The sequence below is a fragment of the Bos grunniens genome, chromosome 16 (assembly GCF_055505025.1).
Source record: "Bos grunniens cultivar Pamir isolate PY7600 chromosome 16, Bosgru_T2T1.0, whole genome shotgun sequence".
NCBI lineage: Eukaryota > Metazoa > Chordata > Mammalia > Artiodactyla > Bovidae > Bos > Bos grunniens.
In genome coordinates this window covers 46,070,962-46,094,481 of record NC_141180.1, presented here as the reverse complement: position 1 = coordinate 46,094,481, position 23,520 = coordinate 46,070,962, and the positions used below count along the sequence as shown (strand labels likewise).

The window sequence follows — 23,520 nt, the reverse complement described above, 5'->3', positions numbered from 1 at the left end:
ATTTTACCTTTTATATAACTTTTTGCCAAAACAGTATTTTGTTTACTTTTGCTTTTCCTCTATTTTTATCAAAATGAAATGACTATGTATATATTCCTATGCACAACTTGTCTTATTCAGTAGTATGTTTCAAACATCCATCCGTGTAGGGAAGTGTTATTTGAGTTCATTTATTTTTACTGCTCCATAGTACTTTAATTTATAAATAGGCCATAATTTAGTTACCAGTTAAACTATTGATGAGCATTTAGGCTGCTTTCAGATTTTTGCTGTGACAAATAGTACTGCTATGAGCTGTCTTGTTCCTGCCTCCTAAACACATGTTTAGGAATTTCTGTTGACACTTAGTCAGTTCAGTTCAGTTCAGTCGCTCAGTCATGTCCGACTCTTTGCGACCCCATGAATCACAGCACGCCCGACCTCCTTGTCCATCACCAACTCCCAGAGTTCACTCAAACTCACGTCCGTCGAATTGGTGATGCCATCCAACCATCTCATCCTCTGTCGTCCCCTTCTCCTCCTGCCCCCAATCCCTCCCAACATCAGAGTCTTTTCCAATGAGTCAACTCTTCGTATGAGGTGGCCAAAGTACTGGAGTTTCAGCTTTAGCATCATTCCTTCCTAAGAACACCCAGGGCCGATCTCCTTTAGAATGGACTGCTTGGATCTCCTTGCAGTCCAAGGGACTCTCAAGAGTCTTCTCCAACACCACAGTTCAAAAGCATCAATTCTTCAGTGCTCAGCTTTCTTCACAGTCCAACTCTCACATCCATACATGACCACTGGAAAAACCATAGCCTTGACTAGACGGACCTTTGTTGGCAAAGTAACGTCTCTGCTTTTCAATATGCTATCTAGGTTGGTCATAACTTTTCTTCCAAGGAGTAAGAGTCTTTTAATTTCATGGCTGCAGTCACCATCTGCAGTGATTTTGGAGCCCAAAAAAATAAAGTCTGATACTGTTTCCACTGTTTCCCCATCTATTTCCCATGAAGTGATTTAGGAATTTCTGTTGATACTTGGTAGAGTATGCCTATTTTCAATTTACTAGATAATGCCTGTCACATAATTTTCCAAAGTGATTCTAGCAATTTACACTATTTCCACCAGCAGATTAGTGTTCTGATTGTTCTAAATGCACACCGATTGTCAGACTTTTTGATATTTGCCAATCTGGTGGGTATAAAATGCTATCTTATAATATTATTGATGTGTGCTTCCATGATTACTAATGAGGCTGAGCATCTTTTCAGTTACTTATTGTTTGTTTTTTCTTTTGTGAGGTATCCAAGTATTTGACCCTTTTTTAAACTGGACCATCTTTTCTGATTATTGATTTTTTCCTATACTGGATACTAATACTTTGTCAGTGGCAAAGTGGGATGGACTTTGACAGAGAGAGATGATGGTTATGGCAGAGGTAGCCCAGGTGGACTGTACGAACAGGAGACTGAGAGAAATGTTCAGGAAAAAACAATTAGCCTGATTTATAGAGAATCAGATTGGAGAAGGAAATGGCAACCCACTCCAGTGTTCTTGCCTGGAGAATCCCAGGGACAGGGAGCCTGGTGGGCTGCCGTCTATGGGGTCGCACAGAGTTGGACACGACTGAAGTGACTTAGCAGCAGCAGCATAGAGGGTCAGACAACTATAGGTTAGAAATGGGAGATAAGTTTTAATCAGAGGTAAATTTGGTTTGTATTGTGGAAGATCTTGAAGAAATCCATTTTTATTAATCCATTTTAATTATTTCCAGTTGGTGGTGGTGATGATGTTCAGTCACTAATCTGTGTCCCACACTTTGTGACCACGTGGACTGCAGCACGCCAGGCTACCCTGTCCTTCACCATCTCCCAGAGTTTGCTCAAATTCATGTCCATCAAGTTGGTGATGCTATCTAACCAGCTCATCTTTTGACACTGGTGATGCTATCTAACTAGCTCATCTTCTGACACCCTCTTCTCCTTTTGCCTTCAGTCTTACCCAGCATCAGGTCTTTTCCAATGAGTTGACTCTGCATCAGGTGGCTTTAGCATCAGTCCTTCCAATGAATATTCAGGGTTGATTTCCTTTAGTATTAACTGGTTTGATCTCCTTGCAGCCCAAGGACTCTCAAGAGTCTTCTCCAGCACCACATCTTGAAAGCATTTAGACCTTAGCCTAAAGGCTCAGAGGCTATATTCATTTTTTAGAAGTTTTAGAAATTGAAATAGAATAAATTGCAATGTACATTTCTCTCCTATTCTGCGCAAAGAGAAGTTTTTCTATCTGTGATAGGCAGAATAATGGCAACCAATGATATTCACACACTATTCCTCCCACCCCAAATCTGTGAATATATTGCTTCATTTGGCAAAAGGGACCTTGCAGATGTGGCTAACATTAAGCAACTTGAGATGGATCATCCACGTGGGCCCAATCTAGCCACAGGAATTTTTAAAAGCATTTCCAACTGTTCAGAGAGACGAGATCACAGAAGAATAGGATTTTCTGGCTTTGAAGGTGAAGGAAGAGAACCACAAACGGGAATATGAGATTCTGCCTAGGGGCTCCGGAAGGAGGCACAACTCTGGCGACACCAGTGAGACGCAAGTCAGACTTCTACAGAACTGTGAAATAACTAACTTGTATGGTTTAAACCACCAAGTTTCTATTGACATGTAACAGCAGCAATAGGAAACGAATACACTGGACATATTAAATTCAGAAAAACAAAAGCAAAGTGATATTTTTTGTTGTTTTTTAAAGCTACCTTAGGAGAAGAAAGAGACTTGAAAAACTTAAAATCATGTTCCACTTCAAAGGCCTTAGGAGGTGTACGTTTGAAGAGCAAAGACATCGAGCTCATTTTTTGCCATCTGCATATAAAGATACACACACATATTAAAAACATGGTTAAGGACATACCTATGCCTACTCAACAAGTATCCATCATGCCCTTTGTCTGGGCCTCCAAATTCTCTGGCTCCCATGGCACCAGTCCTAATGATGTGACCTTTGCACTTAACTCTTATTTCACTTCCCAGAGTTCCCTCCAAAGAAATCACCAAGATTTCTACTAAATCCCAAGATTTCTACTAAATCTCAACATTCCATGAAGTTAACTTCATTAATAGCCATTGGGGGGAAAAAAAACAAAAACAGAAATCTCTGGTATAAAACTAATGTTTGATTTTTTTTCATATGACTCAGGTCAAATTTCCATTATATTTAAAACTTACTTATGTGTATATTTTAAAAGTCATAACTAAGTATTAAAAATGTAAACATATGTCTTCTAAATGTAAACATATATCCTACTTTAACGTATCCCAAATATATCATACTGTTTCATACTTTGTATCTATCATTTATATCTGTCGCCTCTGCTTCAAAGTTCTCCATTAATCATTATTTGTTCCACAGTATATTTTGAGTGCCTACTATGTGCTAAGCACTGAACTAAGAATTGGATATATAAAGATACATAAAACATGCTCCTAGTCTTCAAGGAACTCAAGAGAATAGTAAATAAGATGCATATTAACAAATCAGAATATAGTGTTTTAAGTACTAAGATACATGGATTCTCAAGACTCAGCAATTACCCAAGGAGACTTATCAACTTTGCCTGGTGAACTTTGCCACATCCTGATGAATCTTGGCTCTACTGTCACACTTTTACATTTTAGCCAGATGTCTTCCCCAGTGCTCCTTACTGCCCAGCTAAGACAAGCCTTGAACCCTTCAGTGTGGTTTGGCAATCATTTGGAACCCTCGTTAATTGTTCCCCAACTGTTTCTGTTTTGAACCAAGTTCTGTGTGGCTTATGAGTCTTAGCTTCAGTTCCTGTTTACAACTGTTCTACCGACTTTTGGACCACATGATGGCCCAGCCTTGACTTACTCAGGATTTCCCTAAAAGACTCTATCTTAGACAGTCCTCTCTGATTCTTTCCCCTTTGGACTCATCTTGTCAGATATTCCAGTTCTGAGTGAGTGAATGAGTGAGTGAAAGTCGCTTAGTCGTGTCCGACTCTTTGCGACCCCATGGATAGTCTAGGAATTCTCCAGGCCAGAATACTGGAGTGGGTAGCCGTTCCCTTCTCTAGGGGATCTCTCCAACCAGGGGATTGAACCCAGGTCTCCTGCATTGCAGGCAGATTCTTTATCAGCTGAGCTATCAGAGAAGGCCAAGAATACTGGAGTGATCTGCTGGATATTACCAGTCTAGGTATTCTAGTTCTGTGAGGGCTAGACGTTTAGACATCTACCATTTAGGGCTGGGCTTTGCTGATGTTGAAAGCTCAGATGAGCACTAGTCACTTCCATTATGACAAATATTCAGCCACAGTCAAAACCAGGACTGAACTTTGCAAAAGCATAAAACAACTTTTCACCAGTATTTTATTCTTTACTGGGGACTGTTCTTCATTCCCTATGCCTATAAGCATGCTCAAGTCTCCCTCACAAACAAGCAAACTCATGAAACAAACTCTTCTTCAGTCCTACAGCTATTTGACTTCCTAGCAAAGTAACCTATGCGGTCATCACCTCACATCTCCCATTTATTTCTCAACCATGATGATGCAATTTTTACCCATCACTCTTTGAAACTTAGAATCATCAGTGACCCTTCAGCTGACAGACATGCAGGATCCACTGTTTGCTTTTCTGTTGTCCGATGTGATTTCACCGCCGCATTCTACAAATATGTCCTCTCACTTTTCTTCCTCTCTCGTCCCTTGATTTCCATTGCACCCTTTGTTTCTGGCTTTCCTTTCAACCTATTGGCTATTCCTTCTTAGTGTTTTTCACTGGTTTCTCTTCCTTGGACTGCTCTTTACAGGCCATTTCTTGATTTCTTCCTCAGTTTTCTGTTTCTGCTCACTCTGTATACAGGACCTGAGTGACTTACCCAGATTGAAAATCCTATTATGCTGATGACACCAAAACCTTTACCCATAGGTCTGACCTCTTTGGGGAGCTCCAGACAGATCTGTCTGCTCATTAAATATCTCCACTTGGAAGTCCCACAAACATCTCAGACTTAAACCTGTCCAAAACCAAATTCACCATCTTTTTCTTCAGACCTCCTCTTCCCCTTATGTATTGTATCATAGTGATTTCTGTAAGGCCCTTATGTTGGGCCTTAAAAGTCTTATTGTGCTTTGGCCCCTATAGACTTTTCTTGCTTTATATTATGCAAGATATTATATCGTCACTACTTGCTCCCTGGACTCCAAGCCTTGAAAGACTATAACATGGTCTTTCACTATTTAGTGTGTATGCTTAGGCAGTTGCCTCCTTGATCTTTGTTCAATTAAATCCTGTCTGCCCTTCTGTGATTATTTTAGAACTCATGTTCTTAGAGGTACTATTATACCAAATTATAGCTTTTGTTTACTTGTTTCTCCCTTTCCCTCAGTTGCAAAATTACTGAAAAGTTCTGGGCTTTTCATCTTTGAGTTCTCCATGTTCAGCACAGTATGACAATATCATATAGTTTAATTTCATCTGCTCACCTAAAGAATCCCAAATGCTCTTACCTTTGCCGGTCAAATACCAGAGGATATTCATATGTTAGCTTCTTCTCTGTGAATTTGCTTTCTTCTTTTATTCCTATGGGATATTCAGTAACATCACAAGGCAAAATAAAATCACTTGTCTGTGATAGTTCAAAGGTCCTGCGCTGTCCAAAATATCCACAGTAATGACCATTGAGGGCATGCCAGAGCCTGGGGAAAGGCAAAGGCAGAGAGAAGAAAGTAACTGGAATTCAGTGGAAGTTACTCTGTTTGGGTCATTTATGTAGATTTTTCTTGGCCCAGCAGGGATTTTAAACTCGAGTCCAGAACTCTGCCTATTAAATATGTGGAGCTAATCATAACATAAACATTTTTACCAGTTGGAATTCTAATCTACAACAATTTTGGAAATGTTGTTTTAAATCTATACTTATGATAACCACTTATTAAACCCAGAAGACCAGAAATGGATTTTTCCCAAAATAGTAGTGCTCATTCAACTTAAATTGACTCGTCTGTTGAATTAGGCTGTAGAATGGGCCATATCTCAGCTGTCTAATTTCTGTATCAGCATCAACAGAACTTATGGGAGGAGACATCTACTAACGGTTTCACTCTTACCAAAATCATTTCAACCGCCATCTGTATTTTCTACTATTATGGAAACGCCATACTATTTTTTACAACTGAGTTCTGGAATAAGGTGGCAAAAGAAGTGATTCTTTATACATATGCATTATTTCACTCCAAGAGGTCCTTCTAAATAACCCACATGGTTTAAAGTCATACAGAATGTCATTAGCAAGAGTATGTGTCCTATGTCTTAGGGAAATAAGACACAAATAAAATAATGTCCAACAGATCTTCCATTTATGTCTTGATTTCAAGCTCAAAATAGCAAGTGATGGAAACAATCATAATGTGCCTACCTCAGTGACCCAGGAGGAGAATAATCTAAATGGATTAAGAGTAGATTCTACAAAGTCTAGGTGGTATCCCAGTTCGAAGAGATAGGCACTGAGGAGGAGGTAAAACAGAGGAATCCAGTCAGGGGTCCTCACACCTGACAGTGGCCTGAGAATGTGCCCTTCCTTTCATACTTTAATTCCCCAGTGCTACGTAGATGTTTTTATGGACTTCCCAGAGACTTGACCAAAGTGAAGTTGACAAGCCCTCTCAACGCAGAAGTTAGAGGGGTGAGGGCCTGGCTTCAGGACGACTCTAAATTCATTGTGCTGGAGGCAAGGACTGAAGTAATTTTTGGTCTTGTTTTCTGGTGTTTCCTGCTTCATGTGCAGTGTTCCCAAATGACTAACCCCATCTCTGAGCCTGATTTTCTAGGAGTCAGATATAGATTTGGATCTTTACCCCTCTCTAGCCTCTGTCCCAAAGCTAAGCCTTTATTATGCTTTTTCCTCTGATAAAATCAATCTTTTTGACAAACAAGATTTAGAGTGTTAAATGCTTCCCTGGTGGCTCAGTTGGTAAAGAATCTGCCTGCAGTGTGGGAGACCTGAGTTCAAACCCTGGGTTGGGAAGATCCCCTGGAGAAGGGCATGGCAACATCCTCCAGTATGCTTGCCTGGAGAATTCCATGGAGAGATGAGCCTGAGGGGCTACATTCAGTTCATGGGATCGCAAAGAGTCAGAGACAACTGAGTGATTTTCACTTACACTTAGGAAGTGGCAGTGAGTATTAGCAGAAAGACTTATTTGTGAAAAGAACTGTATTCTGAGATAGCTGTTAATAGAGCTAGGTTTTTTGAACTGAGTATTTAGGGATAGCTTCACTTGAAGGAATTGTAAAAGTAATTTCTCCATGCCATAGATAACTGGTTTGAGCAGGAAAAGCTTATAAATGATAGAGGTGTGCACACATGTAACGTGTGGGGAGTGTGTGTGTGTGTGTGTGTGTGTGTGTGTATTATAATGCCCAATTAACACTTATGATGACAACTGGAGCAGAGACTCAAGGGACGGAGTCTTGGAAAACACCTATAATAATTAAATGTAATTTTCATGTCAGTTCATTTTTCCTATGAATAAAACAACAGATCTCTTTGACAGAGAAAGCAGCTCTGTTTGCCCTCAAATAACATCTTATCCTAAAGATTCATCTTGAACTCGGTATTTCTGAAAGATTTTCATCTTTCCATATTTCAAATGTTTTCCTTTTTTAGTGCTTCTTTTCTCAATGAATGACACTAATATTCATCTACTTTTATAATGCCTGGAATCACTTGACATCTATCTCTTACCTTCTCTTTCAGTTAAAGTTTATGTCTTCTGGATTTTGCCTCCTAGATAGTTCTCAAATCCAAAATATTTATTCCTAGCACTGTTACCACTCCCTGCGTTCACACCACTGTATTCACCAGTGACATTTAACTGGTCTTTGTGCTCCCAATTTTGCTGCTCCAAAATCCATACCTCACACATTATTATTTTTAAAACATATCTCAAATTAAATGAGTGTTAGTCGTTCAACTCCTCTGCCCATGGAATTCTCCAGGCAAGAATACTGGAGTGGATAGCCATTCCCTTCTCCAGGGGATCTTCCCGATCCAGGGATCCAACCCAGGGCTCTTGCACTGCAGGCAGATTCTTTCCCGTCTGAGCTATATATAAACTCTACTAATTATGTTACTCACTCACTTAATATTTTTTGGTGGCTGTTTATTTCAAGATGAAGATCCAAATCCTGAACAGTGTCTGCTACATGCTGTATGGTCTTGTCCCTGTCTGAATCACCAGGCTCAAGCTCATAGCTGGCTAGGGTCTTCTGAATTTCAGACCACGGTCATTCACACAACATAAAATATTTCTTCCTTTTCATCTTCCTTATGTTTAAACTCTTGAAAACACTTTGAAACCTCTTTATCTCCCTTGATCTTACCTACTTTTATGCCCTTAAAAGGCCAATTCATTATCATGATTTTTAATGTAATGTTTTAAACATTCATTTTATATTGAAGTATAGTTGATTTAAAAAGTTGTGTTGGTTTCAGTATAAAACAGAGTGATTCCGTTATACATGTACATGTATATATTCTCTTCCAAATTCTTTCCCCAGGTTATTACAGAGTATCGGGCCTAGTTCCTTGTGCTATGTACTAGGTCCTTGTTGGTTATCTATTTTGAGTAGAGCAGTATGTACATGTCAATGGCAAATTCCCAATTTATCCCATCTCCCTGGTAACCAAAAATTCATCCTCTAAGATGTGAGTCTGTTTCTGTTTTGTGAATAAGCTCATTTGTATCATTTTTTTTTTAAGATTCTGCATTTAAGTGATATCATATGGTATTTGTCTTTCTGTGTGCCACTTGACTTAGTATGGCCATCTTTAGGTCCATCCATACTGCTGCAAAAGGCACTATTTCCTTCTCTCTAATGGCTGAGTAGTAGTCTGTTGTAAATGTGTACTACATCTTCTTTATTTGTCAGTGGACGTTTAGGTTGCTTCCATGTCCTGGCTATTGTGAATAGTGCTGCAATGAACACTGGCTTGCATGTATCTTTTTGAAATATGGTTTGAATTATATGTAGCAATTTGTCTCAAGAATGGTCATGAAATTTCCTTTCTCTTTATGTGTATATATATATGTGTGTGTATGTATTTTTAGCGTTTTATGTATGTATACTTAGCATCACTAGGCAATTAAAAACAAGTAGGTTTGGTAGACCATGGCCACTATAGTTATTAATTCCAAAGTAGTAGATCTCTAAAGTCCTCATTAGAAGGGAAAAAAATTTTTTATTACTATGTATGGTGACAAGTGTTGACTTATTAAGGTGATCCTTTTGCAATATATACATATATTGAGTCATTGTGTTATAATCTGAAACTAATATTTATTATTTAAAACTTCAGTTTTTAAAAAAGCTGACCCTAAGGGGAGGCTTTCGTCCTAGTAAACCATCTCTGTTTGCTCCAATTGTAGCACTGTGCTCACCCCTCTGAAGTAAGAGGAGCAACCAAGGAAGAAAAGAACCACAAAAACAAGTAGACTTTTAATGTCAATTACATTTTCATTGAAACAATTACTTCACTTTCACTTTTCTCAGCATTAGTTGTTCTTTCCTCTATTTTGTAATGACTTCTCATCCTGTGTATCCTGTAGTCTTCCCTGGGCTTGGGTCTATCTCTCTGAGCTACCCATATTGCTTAATGATTTGAAATAAGTCTACAAGAACACTTGTATTTAAAGTATACCTTTTAGTGTCGATGAGCATGGCATCTCATTTTCTTGAGTGTGGAAAATTACAAATTAGTGACTACCTTCTCAAAGCCCTTTGGTGCCACCTTTTATTTGTTTTAATCAGCTAATCAAGATTCCACTTATGGTATATGCTCAAAGTTTAACTTAAAATCCTTGACCTCATACAACCTGAATTCGCAATATGAAGGTCCATACCTTACTGAGCCATCGATGGAGGCAGTAAGTACCACTTGTTTCTCTTCTACATAGATTATTTGAACAATTTCTAATGAATGAGCACGCCAGGCAAGAAGCTGCTTGAACTTCTAGAGAGTAACAATAAAGCATATCTCTTTAATAAGTACATACCGATCCAAATACAATCTTGAACAAAAACATTAATCATTAAAGAGCTAAGCTAATGAATGAATGGTGTAGACATCTGTACAAGACAGTGAAATCCCCACTCCAGTTATCTCTTCTATTGCTTGTTGAAGTACCAAAAATTCTATTTTTAGATATTTGTTAATCTATGCATATCCCTGGGACAGGAAATATCTTATACCTTTAGCAGCTTATCATTTAACTGAGGATTAGCAATTCATTTAGTTGAAAACTAGTAGAAGACTAGATGAAAGAAAATCTTTAGGAGAAGGGTTGTGGGGGGACTATATAATATAGTAATATTGCATATAATATATCAGAAGCAAGAGAAAGCAGAGTTAAAAGAAGACGACCAAAGGGGAGATTGGCAAGAAGACTTTTCCTATTTCCAAGTTTTATCCAGAGATTCCTGGCTAATTGTTTTTTTGTTTGTTTTGGAGGGGGGGTGTTGGTGGTGATTGAGGGATATATATGTTACTTACATACCACAAAGAATTAACAAAAGGATTGGACCCAGCTCATTCTCTTGCAAAGACATCTTGACACTTCAGGATGTGACTTATCCTCAAGTTTAGAGCCTCTAAATTGGCTCCAGCCAATTTTAAAGCATGTGGACTAGAGTTGTCAATTGGGAGACTTATTCTGTAGTTATATCCCCATAAAACATGTTCCTTCTCTGTTACTGATGAATCCAGACTAAGTCCTTACTTCTTGCTGGTTATCTATGTGGGAGATAGAATTCTGGCAGCTCAGAGTTCTATGAGACCCAAATTCATTTAGACTTTAACATGGTAAGTTAGGCACAATTCTTCCAATATTTCTTGACCTTCTGATTCAGTTCCCTACTCTTAGAGAACCAGGGTAAAATCTACCCCCTTCTACTTATTTTCTCAAAGCTTTTCAAGAACATTGGTTGCCCGAAGGTTCTTTCTCTGCCACAGGACGGAATTCTCTTAAGGCAAGGATTTCATTAATATGGACCATATCTATAGTAAGAAATACAGTTTACTTCATGACCCAGTAAACACATGTGGTACCTGCACATGCATCTGAAACAAGTTTCAGTATCCTTCACAAAGGATACTTAATCTATATTGTGTATAATGCACAATTGATACTATCTGTTGTTCTATTCAATTGTATTGGGTTGGCCAAAAGGTTTGTTTGGCTTTTTCCGTAAAATGATATGGAAAAACCCAAACACACTTTTTGGCCAACACAATATTCATTCCACTCCATTCTCTTCTATTCTCACAAAAGTACTGCTTGCCACTTATTAAACTGATTTTATGACTCCCCCTAGTGTACTACAACGAGTAATTAGAAAAAAACATGGAATAAAACTTTTTTCTGTAAGCATGTGAATATATATTATTTGTCTTTATGTAGATAGATTTTGACTAGTGTATCTCTTAGACTATTGGTATTCCATGGATCATCTTTTAAACAGTATTGCCTCAAGAGAACCAGATTAACCTCTGATTTATAGACTGACTTATTAAGTTTTCACTGTAGTTGTAATCCATAACTGAATCTTGTTTAATGCATGGTACATATTAGTGTATGTAATAATGAGGCGTTTTATGACCAGAGTCCATTGTGCATTTATAAATAGGCAGCCAGATACAAACTGGAAAATCACATTGTTCAAATAAAGAGAAGGTTGAAATGAGGTTGGATAGGGAAGAATTTAGATATGTTATTAAAATAGATCCTCTTCTTTTCAATTAGTGAAAATGCTTTTAAAAATCAATCCCACTATTATTCTAATTCAGTATCAACACATAACTTTGTTTTAAATATTTTCTCTGAATTTTGAAAGGTCTCAGTTGCCAGTTTGTAGGAAGTCCATTTGTGAAAATGTAGGTTTTGAATTGTATTTTTTATCTGCTAAAATTAATATGAGAATATTGATAATTATCACAGATAAGAGAAAACAATTAGATAACCTTCTTCTCACACATGATTCAAGCATATGATTGTTGTTGTTCCTATCACAGCATGCCATATAGTTGATACAGTAAGTTGAAACTTAGTGCTTTCCATTTGCTGGTGGTATGTATTACATGTGGAAAGAGCATTGGATTAGAGGACAGGAACCCCGATTCTGGCTCTGTCTTCATCATTAACTATGATGTGATCCCAGGCAAGCTGCTTTCTGATTTCCCTTCTGCAAATTGAAGACAGTCATACTGAAGCTAAGTATCTGAACTTTATAAAAGCTATAATGGGTTCTTGGAAACAAAAACTCTGTAGATCAAATGAGATAATGTTTGAAACAATAAGCATTCTAAAACACTCTGCAAAGAATCCCATCCTAATCTATGTATCTATACATTAATATCAATACCTATAATCCAGAAACAAAACATTTCTGTTTAAGCTACTATTTGGCTTTTGGATTTGAAGTATTAACTTACAGGGAAATAAGCCTATGATAAAATAGTGCTTCCTTGCTGTAGTCTTTAATTAGTTTTGAATTTTTATAATATATGTAGATATATTGGCATATCCACACACGCACACAAGAAGTGCATTTTTTGTTTGTTTGTTTTAGCCATGCTGCAAGGCATCTGGTATCTTAGTTCTCCAATCAGGGTTTGAACCTGCTCCCCTTGCGATGGGAGCATGGAATCTTAACCACTGGACTGCCAGGGAAGTCCCAGGAAGTACATATTTAAATGGTTATCAACTAAGGATGGTGACATTTACATTGCATTAACACTAAAAATAGAATAACATATTTAATCATAAGGATGATTTTAGACTATAGGGGAAGAGTTTCTTGAAAATAATAATGTCTGGGTACCAGGCAGGGCTTCTAGGAAAGGTTATGAAACTTCCTTCTATGAAGTTGTATAAGATAAAGGCAATGACTGGAGGACTGCATGATGTATGATGCTCTTAAGCTCTGGGCAGACTCTAACAAATAAGTCAAAACATGAAGCAGATGCAGAATGACCAGCGGCTTGTTTGCTCACTCAACTCATTCATCCCCTATTTTCTCCAGTAGACCACTGTTACTTGTTGTATAGCTTAAGTTTCAGTAGTATCACATATGACTTGAGAGTAGGTAGTCTTGTCCTGTATTTCTAGCTTTTGTGGCATTTGGCACAGAGAAATGCTCAGTAAATGTCTTGATTCATTAATTAAACTAAAACTGAAGTTCTTACCTTTTCATCATGAGGTGATTCCAAGAAGGAACTGATATTGCAAAGGATAACGTGTCCTTCTGCATGAAATTTAAACATTGGCATTTTTAATTAGATATTCTCTTGTCTAAGTAATTATTAATACTACTCAGACTTGTTTTGATCAAGTTGTTTTGATTTAAGCATTTAAAATGGTAAGTAAAATAGTATCTGAGAGGTGTAGTGCCGCTGTAGCAGCTACAGCAGGGACTCGAGCAGGGTGGTGACCATGCGGGGGGTGGTCTCACTTTTGGAGACACCCCAGGGCACCATTGCTGCACTGGTTCTGTACCTGTTCCAAGTGTTCTTAGCGATGGCCTAGAAATCTGGTGATGCCAGCCCCTCAGAGCTAATCCACAACCTCCACAAAAATGGAATCCTCAAGGTAAAGTATTTGAAGTAATGTTGGCCTCAGACTGCTCCCACTATGCAAAATAAAACCTTTATATGGATTCTTCACAATCTATGGGGTTCCAAGCAACAATTAGTACTCCACATATGCATGCATATGTACTAGAACTTCTGTCTGATCAGCTGCATGAAGGAGCTAAAGCTATAGGAGCTGGAAGTGAGACCCTTAAACTGCATGTTTTGCATGTATGGTTGGGTCGACTGGAAAAATCATAGGAATTGATGACATTAAAGAGCTACTAAACTATTCAGTAAATAATGTCGGAAAGGATGATCCAGTGCTTTTGTTTCCAGGGAGACTGCAGCTGCTTGTGGGGGGTGGAAGATGGAGTATGCTGAAGAAGCCCCTTATGGTGCTATTCAGGAAGGAGCCACAGACCCAGCTGTGTCCCCAGGCACTAATAGACCAGTTAAAGCCTGCCAGAAGATTGATATTACAAGTGGTCTGCAAGTGAAAACCAGATATTGGAGTAATGTGGCAAGCTACGTGTTGGCAGTGTCAAAATGAAATCTCACAATGTGTGATGTGGACAGAAAGGTGATTCAGTTATATACGTATATCCTTTTTCAGATTATTTGCCATTATAGTTTGCTGCAAGATGTTGAATTATATTTCCCTGTGCTATACAGTTGTTCAGTCACTCAGTTGTGTCTGACTCTTTGCAGCCTCATGGACTGCAGCACACCAGGCTTCCCTGTCCTTCACAATCTCCCGGAGTCTGCAAGAACTTACGTTCATTGAATCAGTAATGCCATCCAGCCATCTCATCCTCTGTCATCCCCTTCTCTTCTGCCTTCAATCTTTCACAGCATCAGAGTCTTTTCCAATGAGTTGGGTCTTCACATCAGGTGGCCAAAGTATTGGAGTTTCAGCTTCAGCAACACTCCTTCCAGTGCATTTTCAGGATTGATTTCCTTTAGGATTAACTGGTTTTCTTTCTCCTTGCAGTCCACGGGACTCTCTTAAGAGTCTTCTCCAACACCACAGTTCAAAGCATCAGTTCTTCAGTGCTCAGCCTTCTTTATGGTTCAGTCGCACATCCATACTCAACTACTCAAAAAACCATAGCTTTGACTGTATGGACCTTTGTCGGTAAAGTGATATCTTTGCTTTTGAATATATTGTCTAGGTTTGTCATAGCTTTTCTTCCAAAGAGCAAGCACCTTTTGTTTTCATGGCTGCAGTCAGCATCACAGTGATTTTGGAGCTCAAGGAAATAAAGTCTGTCACTGTCTCCATTACTGTATACTGTGTTCTACGGTAGGACCTTGCCTGTCTGTTTTATATATAGTAGTCTGTATCTGATGATCTCAAGCCCTCAGTTCAGTTCAGTTCAGTCGCTCAGTCGTGTCCAACTCTTTGCGACCCCATGAATCGCAGCATGCCAGGCCTCCCTGTCCATCACCAACTCCCGGAGTTCACTCAGACTCATGTCCATCGAGTCAGTGATGCCATCCAGCCATCTCATCCTCTGTTGTCCCCTTCTCCTCCTTCCCCCAATCCCTCCCAGCATCAGAGTCTTTTCCAATATTGACCCTAATTTATCCCTCCTCCCCCACTTTCCTGTTTGGTAACCATAAGTTTGTTTTCTGTCTCTGTGAGTCTGTTTCTATTTTGTAAATAAGTTCATTTAAATAAAGATAGCTTTAAATAAATGTTGTAAATCTACTGGTAATACTGAATGCAAACATAAATAATTATTTTCTACAATCTCCAGAAGACTCAGGTAATTGTTAATACAAAATAATACATTGAGACTTTTGTAAGGTAACTTTGAAATGAAAAATTAGTTTTTAAAAGAGGAGACATAAAATTTAAATATTAGTATAATAGCAATATCTGGATGCAGATCTCAAGATTACATTAGAAAATAAGGGTTGGCTGTGATAAGAAGAAGGGTAGGCTAAGCTTGAGAGAAGAAAAGAAAGCTTAGGCTTAATTCAAAAGAAGAGAGGAAATAGGAAGGAAGCATTAAAAAAATAGTGTTACATGAAAAAATTAAGACCAACTATATTGGTTATGGACTTCCCTGGTGGCTCAGATGGTAAAGTGTCTGTCTACAATGCAGGAGACCCAGGTTCAAGCCCTGGGTTGGGAAGATCCCCTGGAGAAGGAAATGGCAATCCACTCCAGTCCTGGAAAATCCCATGGACAGAGGAGCCTGGTAGGCTACAGTCTATGGGGTCGCAAAGAGTTGGACACGACTGAGCGACTTCACTTTCACTTTCATATTGGTTATAACAATAAAAGTCCCCTATAAAGAACAAATAATCCCTTTCTTCTCGTGCATGACTCCCTTTAGAATGAAGGTCAATGCAACATAACCCTTTTAAGATTATAAATAAAATCTTTACATTATTCCCAATATGCAAATAAGGGGATGGGAGTCCTATACAGAAATCCTACAGGACTGGGGAAGCAGACTATTGGAGGGCACAGCAAAACCTTATGCTCACCAGGACCTCGGAGAAAGGAGCAGTGACCCCACAAGAGACTGAGCCAGTCTTGCCTGTGAGTGTCCAGGAGTCTCTGGTGGAGCATGGGTCAACAGTGGCCTGCTGCGGGGTCAGGGGCACTAACTAAACAGTTCATGGAGCCATGGCGTGCTGACATAAGTCCCTTTGCAGGAGGTCACCATTATGCCATTAGCCAAAACTACAAGGAGGGAACACAGCCCCACCCATCAGCAGAAAATTGCATTTAAGGTTTACTGACTATGGCCTGCCCACCAGAATAAGACCCAGATTTCCCCACAGCCATTCCTTCCTACCATGAAGCTTCAACAAGCCTCTAATCCTCATCCATCAGAGGGAGAGAGAGTGAAAACCACAATCACAGGAAGTGAACCAAACTGATCACATAGATCACAGCCTTGTCTAAATCAAAGGAATTATAAGCCATGCCATGTAGGGCTACCCAAGGTGGATGGGTCATGGTGGAGAGTTCTGACAAAACATGGTCTACTGGGGAAGGGAATGGTAAACCACTTCAGCATTCTTCCCTTGAGAAGTCCATGAACAGTGTAAAAAGGAAAAAAGATGTGACACTGAAAGATGAACTTCCCAGGTTGGTAGGTGCCCAATATGCTACTGGAGATCAATGGAAAAATAGGTCCAGAATGAATGAAGAGGCTGTACCAAAGCAGAAAGAACACCCAGATGTGCATGTCTCCTGTTGTGAAAGTAAAGTCTGATGCTGTAAAGAACAATATTGCTTAGGAACCTGGAATGTTAGGTCGATGAATCAAGGCAAATTGGAAGTGGTCAAACAGAAGATGGCAAGAGTGAACATTGACATTTTAGGAATCAGTGAACTAAAATGGACTGGAATGGACAAATGTAATTCAGCTTACCATTATATCTACTACTGTGGGCAAGAATCCCTTAGAAGAAATGGAGTAGCCATCATAGTCAGCAGAAGAGTCTGAAGTGCAGTACTTAGATGCAATCTCAAAAATGACACAATGATCTCTGTTCATGTCCTTGATTACTATCACAGTAATCGAGGTCTATACCCCAAACAATAATGCTGAAGAAGCTGAAGTTGAAGACCTACAAGAAGACCTTCTATGAAGACCTACAGGACCTTCTAGAACTAACACCAAAAAAGATATTCTTTTCATTATAGGAGACTGGAATGCAAAAGTAGGAAATCAAGACATACCTGGAGGAGCAGGCAAGTTTGGCTTTGGATTACTAAGTGAAGCAGGGCAAAGGCTAACAGAGTTTTACCAAGAGAACACACTGGTCATAGAAAACACCCTCTTCCAACAACACAAAAGATGACTCTACACATGGACATCACCAGATGGTCAATACCGAAATCAGATTGAGTATATTCTTTGCAGCTGAAGATGGAGTCACTATACAGTCAATGAAAACAAGACTGGGAGCTGACTGTGACTCAGATCATGAACTCCTTATTGTCACATTTAGACTTAAATTGAAGAAAAGTAGAGAAAACCACTGTGCCACTCAGGTATGACTTAAATCCCTTATACAGTGGAGGTGACAAATAGATTCAAGGGATTAGATCTGATAGACAGAGTGCCTGAAGATCTATGGACAGAGGTTCATAGCATGGAATAGGAGGCGGTGATCAAAACCATCCCCAAGAAAAAGAAATGTGAAAAGGCCAAATAGTTGTCTGAGGAGGCCTTACAAATATGTGAGAAGAGAAGAGAAGAGAAGCAAAAGACAAAGGAGAAAAGGAAAGATATGCCCATCTGAATGCAGCATTCCAATGAATAGCAAGAAGAGATAAGAAAGCCTTCCTAAGTGAACAATGCAAAGAAATAGAGGAAAACAGTAGAGTTGGAAAGAGAATTAGAGATACCAAGGGAACATTTCATGCAAAGATGGCACAATAAAGTACAGAATGATATGGACCTAACAGAAACAGCAGATATTAAGAAGAGGTGGCAAGAATATACAGAAGAACTATACAAAAAAAAAAAAAATCTAATGATCCAGATAACCACAATGGTGTGACCACTTACCTAGAGCCAGACATCCTGGAGTACAAAGTCAAGTGGGATTTAGGAAGAATCAGTACAAGCAAGCTAGTAAAGATGATGGAATTCCAGCTGAGCTATTTCAAATCTGAAAAGATGATGCTATGAAAGTGCTGCACTCAATATGCCAGCAAATTTGGAAAACTCAGCAGTGGCCACAGGACTGGAAAAGGTCAGTTTTCATTCCAGTCCTAAAGAAGTGCAATGCCAAGGAATGTTCACACTACCCCACAATTGCATTCATTTCACATGCTAGCAAAGTAATGCTGACTTAGCAGCAGCAGCAGGCTTCAACAGTATGTGAACCAAGAACTCCCAGGTGTTCAAGCTGGATTTAGAAAAGGCACAAGAACCAGAGATAAAATTGCCAACAACTTTTGGAAAAACAAGAGAATCCCAGAAAAACATCTACTTCTGCTTGACTACACTAAAGCCTTTGACTGCATGGATCACAACAAACTGTGGAAAATTCTTCAAGAGATGGGAATACTCTATCACCTTACCTGCCTCCTGTGAAACCTGTATGCAGGTCAAAAAGCAACAGTTAGAACCGGACATGGAACAACAGACTGGTTCCAAATCGGAAAAGGTGTACATCAAGGCTGTATGTAGTCACCCTGCTTATTTAACTTTTATGCAGAATACACCATGGAAATGCTGGGCTGGATGAAGCACAAGCTGGAATCAAGATTGCCAGGAGAAATATCAATAACCTCAGATATGCAGATGACACCATCCTTGTGTAGGAAAGTGAAGAAGAACTAAAGAGCCTCTTGATGAAAGTGAAAGAGGAGAGTGAAAAAGCTGGCTTAAGACTCAACATTCAAAAAATGAAGATCATGGCATCCAGTCCCATCACTTCATGGCAAATAGATGGGGAAGCAATGGAAACAGTGATAGACCTTATTTTCTTGGGCTCCAAAATCGCAGCCATGAAATTAAAAGATGTTTGCTCCTTGGAAGAAAAGGTATGACCAACCTAGACAGCGTATTAAAAAGCAGAGATATTACATTGCCATCAAATGTTCATCTAGTCAAAGCTGTGGTTTTTCCAGTAATGTATGGATGTGAGAGTTGGTCCATAAAGATGGCTGAGTGCTGAAGAATTGATGTTTTTGAACTGTTGTGTTGGCGAAGACTCTTGAGAGAGTCCTTTGGACAGCAAGGAGATCAAACCAATCAATCCTAAAAGAAATCCATCCTGAATATTCATTGGAAGGACTGATGGCTGAAGCTGAAATTCCGATACTTTGGCCAATTGATGTAAAGACTTGACTCATTAGTAAAGACCCTAATGCTGGGAAAGATTGAAGGCAGGAGAAGGGGATGACAGAGGATGAGATGGTTGGATGGCATCACCGACTCGATGGACATGATTTTGAGCAAGCTCCGGGAGATGGTGATGGACAGGGAAGCCTGGCATGCTGCAGTCCACAGGGTCGCAAAAAGTCAGACACAACTGAGGAGGGGAACAACAGTCCTATACCCAATTTAATGACAGAAGAAATCATATGTCTTGCCTTAAATACAGAGCTATAAATGAAATAGGTTCTCCTGACATCCTTTCATTCTTCTGTTTATTTGGCAGCTTGGGTATCCTTCCGTTTCAATAAATGTCATAGTGTTATCCTATATCCATTTTTATATCATGTAGGTTGTTAAGATACCTGTGGCCAACTGCATAACAGCAGTGACTTACCCGTATTTCCAGTCAGTAGTATTCTTGCACATGAATCAGTGAACAGCGATGTCAGAGAAATGGCAGCATGTTTTGTGAAAGGTAGAATATCTTTCAGTAGTCTTCCCTGTATAAAATATGATAATAAATTATATAAACATCAGTATTGGAGTTGAGTTTATAGATAATTTATCCGAAGAGCTATATACTAATTATAACGTGATTTCTCTTCTAACATGATTTCTCTTCTTCATAATAAAAATAATTTGAAATTATGATGCTTTTGAACTGTGGTGTTGGATAAGACTCTTGAGAGTCCCTTGGATGGCAAGGAGGTCCAACCAGTCCATCTTAAAGGAGATCATTCCTGGGTGTTCTTTGGAAGGAATGATGCTAAAGCTGAAACTCCAATACTTTGGCCACCTCATACGAAGAGTTGACTCATTGGAGAAGACTCTGATGCTGGGAGGGATTGGGGGCAGGAGGAGAAGGGGATGACAGAGGATGAGATGGCTGGATGGCATCACTGACTCGATGGACATGAGTTTGAGCGAACTCCGGGAGTTGGTGATGGACAGGGAGGCCTGGTGTGCTGTGATTCATGGGGTCGCAAAGAGTCGGACACGACTGAGCAACTGAACTGAACTGAACTGATAAGGACTTATTTCCTTGAAACTAAATATTAGTAAAAGTGGGGTCAACTGTTAACTATAACCATCTAGACTCTTAACTGCAGATCACCTCTATACTTGGAGGTTGTTTTCTGTCACTTCCGATAACCCTCTTCATGCAGTTCCTCAACCCCTTTCCAGTGATATATTCTCCTTTTAAATAAACATGATTTTCATATTTAAGTGTTTCTCACTCACTTTAAGCCAGAATGTTGTATTTGTCCTTTCAGAAATATCTATTTTTGAATATTGGTACAAGACAGATTGCAAGAGATTCAAACTTGGCAGGTTGTTTTTCAGTGCTTAGTGTAAGTCATCACTGACTTTCATATACATTTCTGTACTTACTTGGAGAATAAAAGTCAAAACATAGGAAGAAAAATTTTGAATCTGATACTTGTTTCCTGAGATTTAGTTGGATATGATATTTTCTCCTCCTATTGTTCACACACTTTTATTATTTACCTATTTTGGGGGGAGGGCGAAATGTCACTGCTCCAATACCTGGATCGTCTCAGAGAAAATCATTGTTTACAGTATTTCATAGCATTTTCAAACCAAGAAAGTGAAGTCGCTCAGTCGTGTCCGACTCTTTGTGACCCCATGGACGGTAGCCTATCAGTTTCCTCCATCCATGGGATTTTCCAGGCAAGAATACTGGAGTGGGTTACCATTTCCTTCTCCAGGAGATCTTCCCAACCCAGGGATTGTACTTGGGTCTCCCACATTGTAGGCAGATGCTTTACCATCTGAGCCACCAGGAATCAAGAGTTTCTCACTAATAAGTTAGAATCAACTGATCAGTTGGACGCTTTATACAGCAGACGGTATGCTGTCCTGTGTTGTTGAACCTATCTGCCATACAAAACTTGCTGTTTTCTGAGTTTCCCTCTAGAGAGGAATCCGATAAGTGATGCCATCTCCCTTGCTGTTCACCATCATCAGTCTACTCAAATCCTTACTTCTGTCATTTCAAACCCCCTGCCCTACTTTCTACCCCCAAATCATTCAAAGTCTTTCAGTAAATGAAAGTTATCCCTTCATTGTAAAGTGTTTAGGACCCTCAATATAATGTAATAACTTCTTCCAGTAGCTTGGAAAGCTAAAATTTCATGTATAGTCCACATTTCAGTGTTCTTACACTGTTTAATGATGTATTCATCATTAATATTATATGTTATTTATATCTTAGTTTTCTGAATGCTGTTTTAAGCCAACTTTTTCACTCTCCTCTTTCATTTCATCAAGAGGCTCTTTAGTTCTTCACTTTCTGCCACAAGGGTGGTGTCATCTCTGTATCTGAGATTATTGATATTTCTCCTAGCAATCTTGATTCCATGTGCTTGATGGAGCATGTGCTTCATCCAGCCCGACATTTCCATGATGTATTCTGCATATAAGTTAAATAAGCACGGTGACAATATACAGCCTTGATGTACGCCTTTCCCAATTTGGAACCAGTCTGTTGTTCCATGTCCAGTTCTGTGATTCCTGATGTGCATACATATTTCTCAGGAGGCAGGTCAGGTGGTCTGGTATTCCCATCTCTTTCAGAATTTTCCACAGTTTATTGTGATCCACACAGTCAAAGGCTTTGGCATAGTCAATAAAGCAGAAATAGATGTTTTTCTGGAACTCTCTTGCTTTTTCAATGATCCAACAGATGTTGCAATTTGATCTCTGGTTCCTCTGCCTTTTCTAAATCCAGCTTGAATGTCTGGAAGTTCACAGTTCACATACTGTTGAAGCCTGGCTTGGAGAATTTTGAGCATTACTTTGCTAGTGTGAGTTGAGTGCAATTGTGCAGTAGTTTGAGCATTCTTTGGCAGTGCCTTTCTTTGGGTTTGGAATGAAAACTGACCTTTTCCAGTCCTGTGGCCACTGGTGAGTTTTCCAGATTTGCTGGCATATTGAGTGTAGTACTTTCACAGCATCATCTTTTCAGATTTGAAGCAGCTCAGCTGGAATTCCATCACCTCCACTAGCTTTGTTCATAGTGATGCTTCCTAAGGCCCACTTGACTTCACATTCCAGGATGTCTGATTCTAGGTGAGTGATCACACCATCCTGGTTATCTGAGTCATGAAGATCTTTTTTGTATAGTCTTCTGTGTATTCTTGCCACCTCTTTTTAATATCTCCTGCTTCTATTAGGCCCATACCATTTCTGTCCTTTATTGTGCCCATCTTTGCATGAAATGTTCCCTTGGTATCTCTAATTTTCTTGAAGAGATCTCTAGTCTTTCCTGTTCTATTGTTTTCCTTTATTTCTTTGCATTGATCATTGAGGAGGGCTTTCTTATCTCTCCTTGCTATTCTTTGGAACTCTGCATTCAAATGGGTATATCTTTCCTTTTCTCCTTTGCCTTTCATGTCTTTTCTTTTCTCAGCTATTTGTAAGGCTTCCTCAGACAACCATTTTACCTTTTTGCGTTTCTTTTTCTTGGGGATGGTCTTGATCATTGCCTCCTGTACAATGTCATTAAGCTCTATCCGTAGTTCTTCAGGGACTCTATCAGATCTAATCCCTTGAATCTATTTCTCACTTCTATTGTATAATAATAAAGGATTTGGTTTAGATCATACCTGAATGGTCTTGTGGTTTTCCCTACTTTCTTCAATTTAAGTCTGAATTTGGCAATAAGGAGTTCATGATCTGAGCCACAGTCAGCTCCTGGTCTTGTTTTTGCTGACTGTGTAGAGCTTTTCCATCTTTGGCTGCAAAGAGTATAATCAATCTGATTTTGGTTTTGACCATCTGTGATGTCCATGTGTAGAGTCTTCTCTTGTGTTGTTGGAAGAGGGTGTTTGCTATGACCAGTGCGTTCTCTTGGCAAAACTCTGTTAGCCTTTGACCTGCTTCATTTTGTACTCCAAGGCCAAATTTGCCTGTTACTCCAGATATCTCTTGACTTCCTACTTTAGCATTCCAATCCCCTATACTGAAAAGGACATCTTTTTTCGGT

General features: G+C 39.2%; 1 protein-coding gene and 1 pseudogene across 1 annotated transcript in view; one reads left to right on the top strand and one right to left on the bottom strand.

The window, feature by feature from the left end:
* WDR64 (WD repeat domain 64) overlaps positions 1–23,520 on the bottom strand; it is a 120,871-nt gene that overhangs the window by 8,873 nt on the left and 88,478 nt on the right. The window contains exons 21-25 of the mRNA XM_086342677.1: positions 19,906–20,011; positions 13,264–13,322; positions 9,923–10,032; positions 5,528–5,716; positions 2,753–2,858 (exon numbers count right to left, since the gene is read on the bottom strand). Of these exons, the coding sequence (XP_086198803.1) occupies positions 2,753–2,858; positions 5,528–5,716; positions 9,923–10,032; positions 13,264–13,322; positions 19,906–20,011 (570 nt within the window). The remainder of the gene's footprint in view (positions 1–2,752; positions 2,859–5,527; positions 5,717–9,922; positions 10,033–13,263; positions 13,323–19,905; positions 20,012–23,520) is intronic.
* Positions 13,580–23,520, top strand: part of LOC147356753 (protein-L-isoaspartate(D-aspartate) O-methyltransferase-like) — a 49,632-nt pseudogene continuing 39,691 nt past the window's right edge.